Source organism: Mobula birostris, chromosome 12 (assembly GCF_030028105.1).
Source record: "Mobula birostris isolate sMobBir1 chromosome 12, sMobBir1.hap1, whole genome shotgun sequence".
NCBI lineage: Eukaryota > Metazoa > Chordata > Chondrichthyes > Myliobatiformes > Myliobatidae > Mobula > Mobula birostris.
In genome coordinates this window covers 16,085,839-16,098,163 of record NC_092381.1, presented here as the reverse complement: position 1 = coordinate 16,098,163, position 12,325 = coordinate 16,085,839, and the positions used below count along the sequence as shown (strand labels likewise).

General features: G+C 42.8%; 1 protein-coding gene across 1 annotated transcript in view; it reads right to left on the bottom strand.

Annotated features, from left to right (window-relative positions):
• LOC140206438 (calcium-activated chloride channel regulator 3A-1-like) overlaps nt 1-12,325 on the bottom strand; it is a 74,330-nt gene that overhangs the window by 35,636 nt on the left and 26,369 nt on the right. The window contains exon 5 of the mRNA XM_072274807.1: nt 8,710-8,931. Within this exon, the coding sequence (XP_072130908.1) occupies nt 8,710-8,931 (222 nt within the window). The remainder of the gene's footprint in view (nt 1-8,709; nt 8,932-12,325) is intronic.

Here is a 12,325-nt window from a genome sequence, read left to right as displayed (position 1 = left end):
GGTAAGCTGATGTTAGCATTAAGCCCCTTGGTCCCTGCAAATGAATATCCAGCATAAACCCTGGCAGAACCTCTGCTCTGAGCACCTCCCTGAAATGCTAACTATAGCAGTCTCTGCCTCTTGTACTCTGCTCACTGATCCAACTGCTGCTCAACCATCCATACAGTCAGAGAGGAGCTACAGCTGGTCAACACTTGCTGCAGAAATTGTCCTCAGTGTCACCTGACTGTTCTCTGATCTCCCTCATCACAGAGAAGGAACATATAGAGATATTATGTGTGCATAATAAAGAACTTCAGTTCCCAGAGGTTCGCCCGGAACTGGAGACGATGGGGATTGCTTGCACAGCGTTAAGCAGTTCGATAATGAAATGTTTTAACATAAAGACACATCAAGTTTGTCTTTATTAAAACAAATATGAAGTAGCGTCAGAAGTCAGAGTGAGTTCTAAACACAGAGAGTAAATGAATACTATGCACAACTGAGAAAGAGACTGTGTGAGTACAAAATGTGCTAGCAGCAAGTGACGGCAAGAAGCTGGCCAGCGATGTGAGAGCTCATGTTATTCCCAAAGTTGAGCAGTCACTGGCTTCACCAAGAAAGATTTAGGTAAGATGGCTAGACTTCCTGTCACAGATAAGCTAGGTCCTCCTGCACCTATGCAGTTTACTGACAATCTAACTGATAACTGGAAATACTTCAAAAACTTAGCAGAGTGTGAGGAACTGATGAAAATTTGAAAACATTTCTTTTGTTTTGCATATAATTGGTAAAGATGTTTTGGACAACTACAACAGCTTTCAAAATCATGAGACAGCTTTTATATTAGACACACCGATGACAAAATTTGAGGAGTATTTTTTTCTCAATACAGACATCACATTTGAGAGGTATAAGCACCCCCACCCCCGTAACCAAAACAAGGTGTTAGCCTCGACCAATATCAAGAAAGGAGATTAAGAAGGGGCTGAGAAGAGCAAGAAGGGGGCATGAGAAGGCCTTGGAGAGTAGGGTAAAGGAAAACCCCAAGGCATTCTTCAATTATGTGAAGAAAAAAAGGATGACAGGAGTAAAGGTAGGATCGATTAAATATAAAGGTGGGAAGATGTGCCTGGAGGCTGTGGAAGTGAGTGAGGTCCTCAATGAATACTTCTCTTCGGTATTCACCAATGAGAGGGAACTTGATGACAGTGAGGACAATATGAGTGAGGTTGATGTTCTGGAGCATGTTGGTATTAAGGCAGAGGAGGTGTTAGAGTTATTAAAATACATTGGAATGGATAATTCCCCAGGGCCTGACGGAATATTCCCCGGGCTGCTCCACGAGGCGAGGGAAGGGATTGCTGAGACCCTGGCTGGGATCTTTATGTCCTCATTGTCTACAGGAATGGTACCGGAGGATTGGAGGGAGCCAAAAATTGTCCCCTTGTTCAAAAAAGATAGTAGGGATAGTCCGGGTAATTATAGACCAGTGAGCCTTACGTCTGTGGTGGGAAAGCTGTTGGAAAAGATTCTTAGAGATAGGATCTATGGGTATTCAGAAAATCATGGTCTGATCAGGGACAGTCAGCATGGTTTTGTGAAGGACAGATCGTGTCTGACAAGCCTGATAGAGTTCTTTGAGGAGGTGACCAGGCATATAGATGAGGATAGTGCAGTGGATGTGATCTATATGGATTTATTAAGGCATTTGACAAGGTTCCACATGGTAGGCTTATTCAGAAAGTCAGAAGGCATGGGATGCAGGGAAGTTTGGCCAGGTGGATTCAGAATTGGCTTGCCTGCAGAAGGCAGTGGGTCGTGGTGGAGGGAGTACATTCGGATTGGAGGATTGTGACTAGTGGTTTCCCACAAGGATCTGTTCTGGGACCTCTACTTCTCGTGATTTTTATTAATGACCTGGATGTTGGGGTAGAAGGGTGGGCTGGCAAGTTTGTAGACGACACAAAGGTTGGTGGTATCGTAGATAGTGTAGAGGATTGTCGAGGGTTGCAGAGAGACATGAATAGGATGAAAAAGTGGGCTGAGAAGTGGCAGATGGAGTTCAACCCGGAGAAGTGTGAGGTGGTGCACTTTGGAAGGACAAACTCCAAGGCAGAGTACAAAGTAAATGGCAGGATACTTGGCAGTGTGGAGGAGCAGAGGGATCTGGGGGTACATGTCCACAGATCCCTGAAATTTGCCTCACAGGTAGATAGGGTAGTTAAGAAAGCTTATGGGGTGTTAGTTTTCATAAGTTGAGGGATAGAGTTTAAGTGTCCAGAGGTAATGATGCAGCTCTATAAAACTCTGGTTAGGCCACACTTGGAGTATTGTGTCCAGTTCTGTTCACCTCACTATAGGAAGTATGTGGAAGCATTGGAAAGGGTACGGAGGAGATTTACCAGGATGCTGCCTGGTTTAGAGAGTATGCATTATGATCAGAGATTAAGGAAGCTAGGGCTTTACTCTTTGGAGAGGAGGAGGATGAGAGGGGACATGATAGAAGTATACATGATATTAAGAGGAATAGATATGTGGATAGCCAGCACCTCTTCCCCAGGGCACCACTGCTCAACACAAGGGGACATGTCTTTAAGGTAAGGGGTGGGAAGTTCGAGGGGGATATTAGAGGAAGATTTTTTACTCAGAGAGTGGTTGGTGCGTGGAATGCACTGCCTGAGTCACTAGTGAAGTTTAAGAGACTACTAGACAGGTATATGGAGGAATTTAAGGTGGGGGGGTTATATGGGAGGCAGGGTTTGAGGGTCGGCACAACAATGTGGTCGAAGAACCTGTACTGTGCTGTACTATTCTATGTTCTAATACTTAGCTGAGCTTCACAAATTGAGTAAGTCCTGTGAATTTGGAGATTTGAGAAACTCACCAATTAGAGACAGAATAGTTCGCGAAATTCCAGATAATGGACTCAAAGAAAGACTGCTGTGTGAAAAAGAATTGATGCTGCAAAAGGCTGTGAATATGTGCAGGGCAGAAGAGACCACACGAACACAAGCTAAGGAGCTGCACAAGGCAAACACAACAGAGCATGCTGTGAAAACAGAGGAGCAGTGAACAAGGTATTTCCCAAAGAAACAGCAAAGCAAAAGAGCATTTTAAATTGCCAGTACGGGAGGAGATCATGTGCTGGTTTGCAGGTACCAGGTGGTTTAGCAAATTTTACGCATCAACTAGGTTTTGACAGATGAAGTTGGATGAAACAAGTCCGAGACTCTGAACTTTTAACAGGCCACAGGAAAGATATCACTTTTTTATCCACACCAGGACTCTACCATAAAACCATCCATATCATCTTTGAGGGCATACTGTCACGTACCCTGTGATGGGTTAAAGAACCAGCAGAGATGGAAAACACTTGGGAGTCCAGTATTGCTATTAACTATTATTTATTAGTAACTATGCAATACAGTAATATAAATGCAGATAAATCAAACAGGTTAGCAGTGATGATATATAAGTACGTATATCAGTAAGTGTGGAAATATATATGAAAAGCCAAGCTTCAAGTCTTGGGTAAATAGATAGTCTTATGATGATAAGTAAAGTTCAGTTCAGTTACTGGTTTTGAGTTGAGTAGTGATGGAGGGAGAGAGAGGGAGAGATTTGAGTCTTCGGGTGAGCTGATGCCATCGATCTTCCCGTTGTCCTCCGAAATCCTTTAGAAGTCACCGACTGTGACCACAACAAAGGGGAACATTTTTCTGTGGTGGAATCATCAACCAAGGCAAGGTTGGACACATGGACAACTCCCCACCGGTCACTCCCTTTTCACACTGCAAGAGCCACTGATCGATCCGCCAGATCGATCCTCCAAAAAACCCACTTTTCAGCGGGCACAACAAAGCTCATTCAGTGTCCAAAAACATTTGCCTTAGGTCTATCATCTGACCTATTTATCTCACCGTACTGAGTACCAACTGTCTCTCAAATAACTCCTCCTTTCTTTGTCTGCGTAAGAACGCACTAGCAGGCAAATGTCCTTGGAGAAAGTATAAACAAGCTCCAGAGAAACCATAACCTCGATTATCCATGAAAAAACACCGCCCTCAGTCACCATAGCGACTTATGAGCTGCTCGGTGCTCTCTCTCTCCCAACTCAGCAGAAATCCAAAAGTTCCTCGTGCCTTAAAGTGACAGTCCAAAAGTTAGTCTTCATCTCTCTCTCTCTTTTCAATACAAGATGTCGATGTTAAATATCTCTCTCTCTCTCTCTCTTTTCAAAAGCACAGTTCATAGGGGTAATTGAGCACAGTTTATAGGGGTAATTCAGGACTCTGTCACAATACCTACTGTCGAGACTGTGAAGGATGACATCATAGTCTGGGGTCCAGCAAGGATTAACATAATATGTGACTGAGACAAGTGCTTGACATGGCACGAAATATCAATTTGAGATTAAATAAAGTGAAATGTAAGTTTGGTGTTAAGATGCTGATCTTCATAAGAGATGTCATATCTGAAGGAGTGAAGCCTGACCCAAAAAAGATATCAGCCATTGAAAACATGGAGAGACCCAAATACAAAGAGTGGGTGAGACGTACCTTGGGGTTGGCGACCTACCTGGTTAAATTCACCTCTGGAATATCAAATGTGTCAGCACCACTTAGGTCACTCTTTGAGCAGCAAAATGATTGAATTTAGTTTCACGAGTAAGAAAAGTGTTTCCACATGCTGCAAAAAATTATAACTGAAGAGCTAATGCTTAAGTTTTATGACCCGGAAAGGTGTACTCGGATCTCAGCTGATTCATCCCGGCATGGCCTTGGAGCAGTACAGCTGCAGCAGCATGATAAAACATGGCAAACTGTGGCCTTGGCCAAAAGCGTGGAAGCCAACTATGCACAGATGGAGAAAAAGCTTCATACCAGCACACATGCATGCAGAACGTTAACATCTATGAACAAGCTTTTGAATTGCACAGACCATAAACCACCGCTCTCAATTATGTGCAAAGATCTACTGAGTGACTGTTCCATGAGGATACAGTGCATGTTGATAAGACTGCAGAAATATAATGTGAAGATGGTCTACACACTGGGAAAATATAAACTTGCTGATGATGCGCTGTCTTGAGCAGTTAACAAGAAACCAAAGAATGACCAAAAGGTTGATGTAGAAAAACAGGCCTATGTTGACATGATTGTCATGTCCATTCCAGTGTCAGCTGATAGAACAAAGAAGATAAGGAAGGCAGCAGGGACAGATGAAACAATGAAAGAACTCTAAGATACAATACCGAAAAGATGGCCAGCTGCTAAGAATGACTGTCCAATGAATATTCAGGGTTATTGCACATGCAGAGCTGAACTGTCAGTGTTGAGAGATATGGTCTTCGAAGTGATTCCACTGATGCTGCACAAGGAAATGCTCTAGAAGATACATGAAGGGCACCTTGGAGAGGAAAACTGTAAACATCAAGTTTTTGAGGTGATGCACTGGCCAAGAATGAACCAAGACATCAGCCAGACCACTGCTTAATGTGAAATATGTCTTGCTTAAAGACCAAAGCAGATTGGTAGAACATTTGAAGGAGAGACCTGCGTACTCCAAAGGACCTCACTCTCCTCAGGAAGCAGAGGCAACTCTTGCCCCTCTTGTACACAACCTCTGTGTTGGTGCTCCATTCAAATCTGTCATCCAGGTGCACCCCCAGGTACTTATAGGTCTTCACAATATCCACGTCGTCGATAGTAACAGGGAGCAGTGCAGGCTTAGTCTTCCTAAAGCCCTTCATCTCCTTTGTCTTACTGAGTTAGAACTACAGATGATTTAGCTTGCACCATTTGACAAGGTTTGACACCAGGGCCCTGAATTCATCCTCCTGACCTCCCTTTATAAATCCAACTATTGCTGAGTCATCAGAGAGTTTATGCAGATAACATGACTCAGTGTTGAATCTACAGTCTGAGCTATAAGGGTAAAGAGGAAGGGAGCTAATACAGTGCCCTGTGGGGCCCGAGTGCTGCTTATAGCCATGTTTGACACAGAGCTCAGAAGCTACACAAATACTCTGCTGTTCAGATAGTCCATTATCCAGGATACAATGGAAGTGCCAACTTGGATTGAATGGAGCTTTCCCGCCAGCAATGAGGGCTGTATGGTATTGAAGACTCTTGAGAAATCAAAAAACACAATACTGACAGTGCTGCCCTGTTTATCTAAATGGGAGTAGGCTCTATTCAGTGGGTAGATGACAGCATCGATGACTCCAGTGTGCAAACTGCAGAATGCAGGGGATAAAGGGCTGGTCTGACCATGTGTCAGATATGAGCCAGGACCAGCCTCTCTAGAGTCTTCATGATATGTGAGGTTAGGGGCACCGGATGGTAGTCATTTAAGACTTTCATTTGGCCCTTCTTGGGTTCTGGGATCACAGATGTTGTTTTCCAATCTGTCAGGACCCTTTCCAGGCTGAGACTAAGATTGAAAATACACTGGAGAATTCCACACAGCTGCTCAGCACACTCCTTGAGGACCTTAGGGTTCACACCATTGGTTCTGATGCTTTGCTATGTCTGAGAATAAGATGGTAAAGCTGCCTAACTGTTCACTTTACACACATCAGCCAAAAACCCACCCCATCACTAAGTGAATGTTGACTCTTAATCCAACAGGAATGGTAAACCCACTTCAAAGTTTTGCATAAATTTGAACCGAATGGTGACCTTATGTTTGTTTCTACACACAGAGCAAATGGAAGTAAAATGTTATAGACAAGAAACTGTAGAGCAGGGGTCCCCAACCTTTTTTGCACTGCGCACCAGTTTAATATTGACAATATTCTTGCGAACCGGCCGACCCGGGGGGAGGGGTGGCGGGGGAGAGAGAGGGGAGGGAGGGGAGGGTTGCCAATGGAGAAGAGTAGCAGTCAAATACATTGTGTTTACCCCAAGAAAGACTACCACCACCATGAAGCCTTGCGCGGGCACCTTTGTGCGCATGCGTGTACATGCCGATTTTTTTCTACAAATCGTTTTTGGCGATTCTGTTCAGTGAACCTACACTGTACATACATTATTTCTACTTTATGTTGGCTGTGTATTTATCATGTCATTCCTGCTTTTACTATATGTTAGTGTTATGCTAGGTTTTATGTAACACAGCGCATGAATATAGTGATAAGTCAATTATAAGTCACTTATAAGTCAATAGCATCATAACATTTTAGGTAACGTTTGGATATTAAACACACAGCACATACTTTCCTCGTATGAACATATACAATCACTGCAACACACCAATATCGCTGAATCAGTGCGAGCCCTGGGCTTGTTTTCTTGCAACAAGACGGTCCTATCAAGGGGTGATAGGAGACAGCGATACTGGAAGGGAGTTCCTTATGTCCAGTCTATTCTGCAATTTAGTTTTCGTTGCATTCATTGCAGAAAAGCCTGCTTCGCAGATATGTTGGAAATGGAAGCAACGTTTTCAGTGCTTTCGTGGTTATCTCATGATATTTAGCCTTGACTTTGATCCAGAATGCCGGCAGAGGTGTTATGTCAAACATACTTTTCAGCCCACCGTCATTTGCAAACTCGAGGACTTGATCTTCTTCCCGCGCTGACACGGATGACGCGTGTGCTCAAGTTCAACAGTGCATGACAGGGAATGAGGAAAGGTGTAGCTGACTCATATCGCCAAATCATATTGTTTTTCGCAGCCCGGTAGCACATGCTTTACGGCCCGGTGACTGGGGACTGCTGCTGTAGAGCTTCCACACTGAAGCCTCTTTCAAGGATCAAGGATCAAGGATCAAGAATCAAGGTTCCACTTTATTTGCCATATTCATTTACATATCTGAGAATTTGCTCTGGTGTGTTGGTCAGGGCACAAAATGCAACAAAAAATAACATTCAACAATTATAAAGAATAAAGAATTGTATAAAAATATTGAATTATACCGTATATAAATTTTAAAAACTGATGAAGTTAGAGGTTAAAGGATGAGATGGAATAAAATATCCATAAATAAGTAAATAAATACGCTCTGTCCGCCAGAGAAAGCAGGATCTCCCAGTGGCCACACATTTTAATTCCACATCCCATTCCCATTCTGATATGTCTATCCACGGCCTCCTCTACTGTAAAGATGAAGCCACACTCAGGTTGGAGGAACAACACCTTATATTCCACATGGGTAGCCTCTAACCTGATGGCATGAACATTGACTTCTCTAACTTCTGCTTATGCCCCAACTCCCCCTCATACCCCATCCATTATTTATATACACACATTCTTTCTCACTCTCCTTCTTCTCCCTGTGTCCCTCTGACTATACCCCTTGCCCATCCTCTGTGCTTCCCCCCCCCCTTTTCCTTCTCCCTGGGCCTCCTGTCCTATGATCCTCTCATATCCCCTTTTACCAATCAACTGTCCAGCTCTTGGCTCCATCCCTCCCCCTCCTGTCTTCTCCTATCATTTTGGATCTCCCCCTCCCCCTCCCACTTTCAAATCCCTTACTCACTCTTCCTTCAGTTAGTCCTGACGAAGGGTCTCAGCCTGAAACGTCAACTGTACCTCTTCCTAGAGATGCTGCCTGGCCTGCTGCGTTCACCAGCAACTTTGATGTGTGTTGCTTGAATTTCCAGCATCTGCAGAACTCCTTGTGTTTGCGAAAATAAATATCAGCATGCATTTGCAATGTCACTCACAATTCATCACAATTCATCTACACAATTCATTGAATAGCCTGATCATAAAAGACCTTACCCCATCCATGCTTCTTGAAACGTCAAGGACTAAACAAAGTACACGATCCTTGGCCTGCAAAAGTATGAATGTTGGGATGGTTGAGCCAGGGTAGGGTAAAGAAATGCCTCTGAAATCTTCTGGGTGGCTGATCACATCCCAAGTGCTCCTGTAATTACACATTCTGTTCTGCATGTTGGGTGCTTCGGTATTGTGAGTCTTGTCAGCGCAGAATTCAACCACCTAGAAAATATATAATGTGTTAAACAGATGAGTAGCTAAAAGCAGGTCCTTCCCTAAAGATTACAACTGATCACTGAGACCTATTTCAAATAGGATGGGGATTAATCCTATTTTATACCTGATAGTTACACTTCAATCAACATCATAAACAACAGATTACCTGATCAAAGACAGAAATGTGCCTTTTGACCTACCATATCCATGTAGTTTCTTCCCCTTTTACACTAATCCCATTTGCCCCCATCTGAACCATATTCTATAAGACCATAAGATATAGGAGCAGAAGTAGGCTATTCAGCCCATCGAGTCTACTCTGCCATTCAATCATGAGCTGATCCAATTCTTCCAGTCATCCCCACTTCTCTGCCTTCTCCCCATACCCTTCGATGCCTTGGCTAATCAAGAAGCTATCTATTTCTGCTTTAAATACACCCAATGACTTGGCCTCTACAGCCGCTTGTGGCATCAAATTCCACAGATTTACCACCCTCTGACTAAAGTAATTTCTCCGCACCTCTGTTCTAAATGGACGTCCTTCAATCTTGAAGTTGTGCCCTCTTGTCCTAGAAACCCACATGATCTATTCTATTCTATTTAAATCTTTTTTATGTGTCTAACATTAGGTGTATTTAAAGTGGTGATTGATCGGTATTTAATTAGTAAGGGCATTAAAAATTATAGGGAGAAGGTAGGATAATCAGGTTGAAAAAATCAATCAGCCATGATTAAATGGCAGAGCAAAGTCAAATGACCTAATTCTGCTCCAATGCCTTATGGTGCAATCAGATTTCCAAAAATATTCAGGATTATGAGTTAAGGAATATCCTCTTTAACAAAACAAGAGATACTGTGTAGTGAATAAAGATGGTGCCTGGATTGCACTATACTTGCTAAAAAATAGGGTGACACAGTTATGTGAAAGATAGTGTAACACCATTACAGTGCCACTGACCCAGGTTCAATTGCCACTGCTTTCTTTAAGGAAGTTGTATGTTCTCCCTGTGATCACATGGGTTTTATTCACATGCTCGGGTTTTTTCCCACTTTCTGAAGATGCATGGATAAGTAGGTTAATTAGTCATGTGGCGAAGCTCTTTGGACCAGAAGGGCCTGCTGCTGTGCCGTATCTTGAAATATCCAAATATAAACAAATAAGTTTTTAAACATAGGACAGAAAAACTTGGAGTAGTAGAAGAAAATGCAATAGCATTGTTTAAGAGGTATTTATATAGGCTTGTAAACTGACCGGAGATGGAAGGATATGGACCACGTGTAGGCAACTGGGATTGGTTTAGATTGGCATCACGGTTGGCGTGGACGTCATGGACTGAAGCGTCTATTCCCGTGTTGTGTTGTTCTATCTTCTATGAGTTGCTGCTGGCTTCCAGAGCAATATCATACATCCCATCCCCCTACTTATTTTCCATCCCAAGGGTCAGGATCAAATACAGATCCATGGAGCTGAGATGCAGCAAGACTACCTGCTGTAGGTGTGTGTTAGAAGTACTTTGTCTGTCAGTTTGATGTCCTAAGATATAATGATTCAGCATGACCTCTGGACAATTGATCAGGAAGATTGAGTTCTGATCCCACCATGGAAGATGGAAAATATAAGTTTAAGAAATTAAATAAAAATGTGAAATCAGAACTGGTTCCAATACCAGAACCATGAAGTTCCTGATTTTTTTAAAATCACTTCTCTCGTTCACTGAAATCCTTCAATGAAGTAAGTCTGGTGTCGTAATATTGTGTGAGATAGATGTGGCTTCATTCCAAGACTCTTAGGAGAGAATTAACCCAACACCAATCCCATTTTATTCCCCCAACATTCCCATCAACAGATTCACCTGCTCACTTACACAACAGGAATAATTTAGAATCGCTCTTTAATCAACCAACTATATTAGGACATGGGAGGAAACTGGAGGAGAACATGTGAACTCCACACATTCTGAGACTGAGGTCAGGTCTGAACTCAGATCACTGGAGTCATGAGGCTGCAGTTCTCCATATCAGGGGCATTTATCAGAGGTATTACTAGCTATGATCACATCCCATGCATGAATAAATACCATCATTTGGCAAGAAGGGATGGACACAGTTGTTAGGGATCCTGACATACCCTGTTCTGTTTGAAGTATCAACCATCAGTAAATATCTGTGTGTCATTCAGGAGTGCTTTAATGACTGAGAAGTAAAGTCACATTGGAGAATGTACAAGCAGTAGCTGTAATACTGTGAGGTTAAGGTCACTGATGAAGTCACATTGGAAAATGTACAAGCAGCAGCTATAATACAGTGAGGTTCGGGTCACTAATGAAGTTTGAGTAGATTTGGTACACAACCAAAGACTCTGGCAAATTTATCACTGATTGCATCATTGTCTGGTATGGAGGTGCCATTCCACAGGAATGGAGAAAGCTGCAGAGGATTGTACATTCAGCCAACTTCATGTGCACCGTCCTCCTCGCCAGTACGAGAAGTCCAAGTATGATCTCCAGAAAGCCATTTCACATGTGATGTGGCAATTCCAGAGCAAACGTAAATCACAAGAGGGTACTCAATAGATGAGAAAGGGCTGAATGCCATCACCTTCTACAAAGTAAAACAATTGACAAATGTGACAAAAAGGTTTCACTCTGAAATGAGCTCAATATGTTTTATGTTTGCTATGACCGACAGAACATGGAGGCACCTTCACAAACTCCCACAGTCCCCACTGACCCTGTGAGTCTTTGAGGCCAACATGGGAGCATCCTTAAGGAAAGTGAACCCACAAAGAGTATCTGGCCCATTCAGTGTACTTGAAGTCTTGTGTTAATCAACTGGCTGGAGTGTTTACTGATATCATTGACCACTAAATTCAGCAGTCTGTGCTACCAAGCTGTTTCAAGCAGTGTTCAGTTATATTGCTTTCTAAGAAGAACATGGTAACCTGCCTCAAATGCTATTGTCCAATAGCACTTACATCTACTGTGAGAGGTTGATGATGAAACTTATCAGCTCCTGCCTGAGAAGTGACTTGTATCCAATCCAATTTGCCTACTGTCTCAGCAGATCAACAGCAGATGCCATTTCATCAACTCTTCACTTAACCTTTGGACATTTGGACAATGAAGATGCATACATAAGCATGATCTTCACTGACCACAGTTAAAACTATTTTCCCTTCAAAAGTAATCAATAAGCTCTGAGACCTTGGTCTCAGTATGTCCTTGTGCAATCGGATCCTCGATTTCCTCATTTGCAGTCCCTGGTCCATTCAGATTAATAACAACACCTCCTCTAGGATCACCATCAGCACAGCTGTACCACAAGGTTGTGTGCTTCACCCACAGCTCTACTCACTTTATACTTATGACTGTGAGGCTAAGTACAGCACCAATGCCATAAT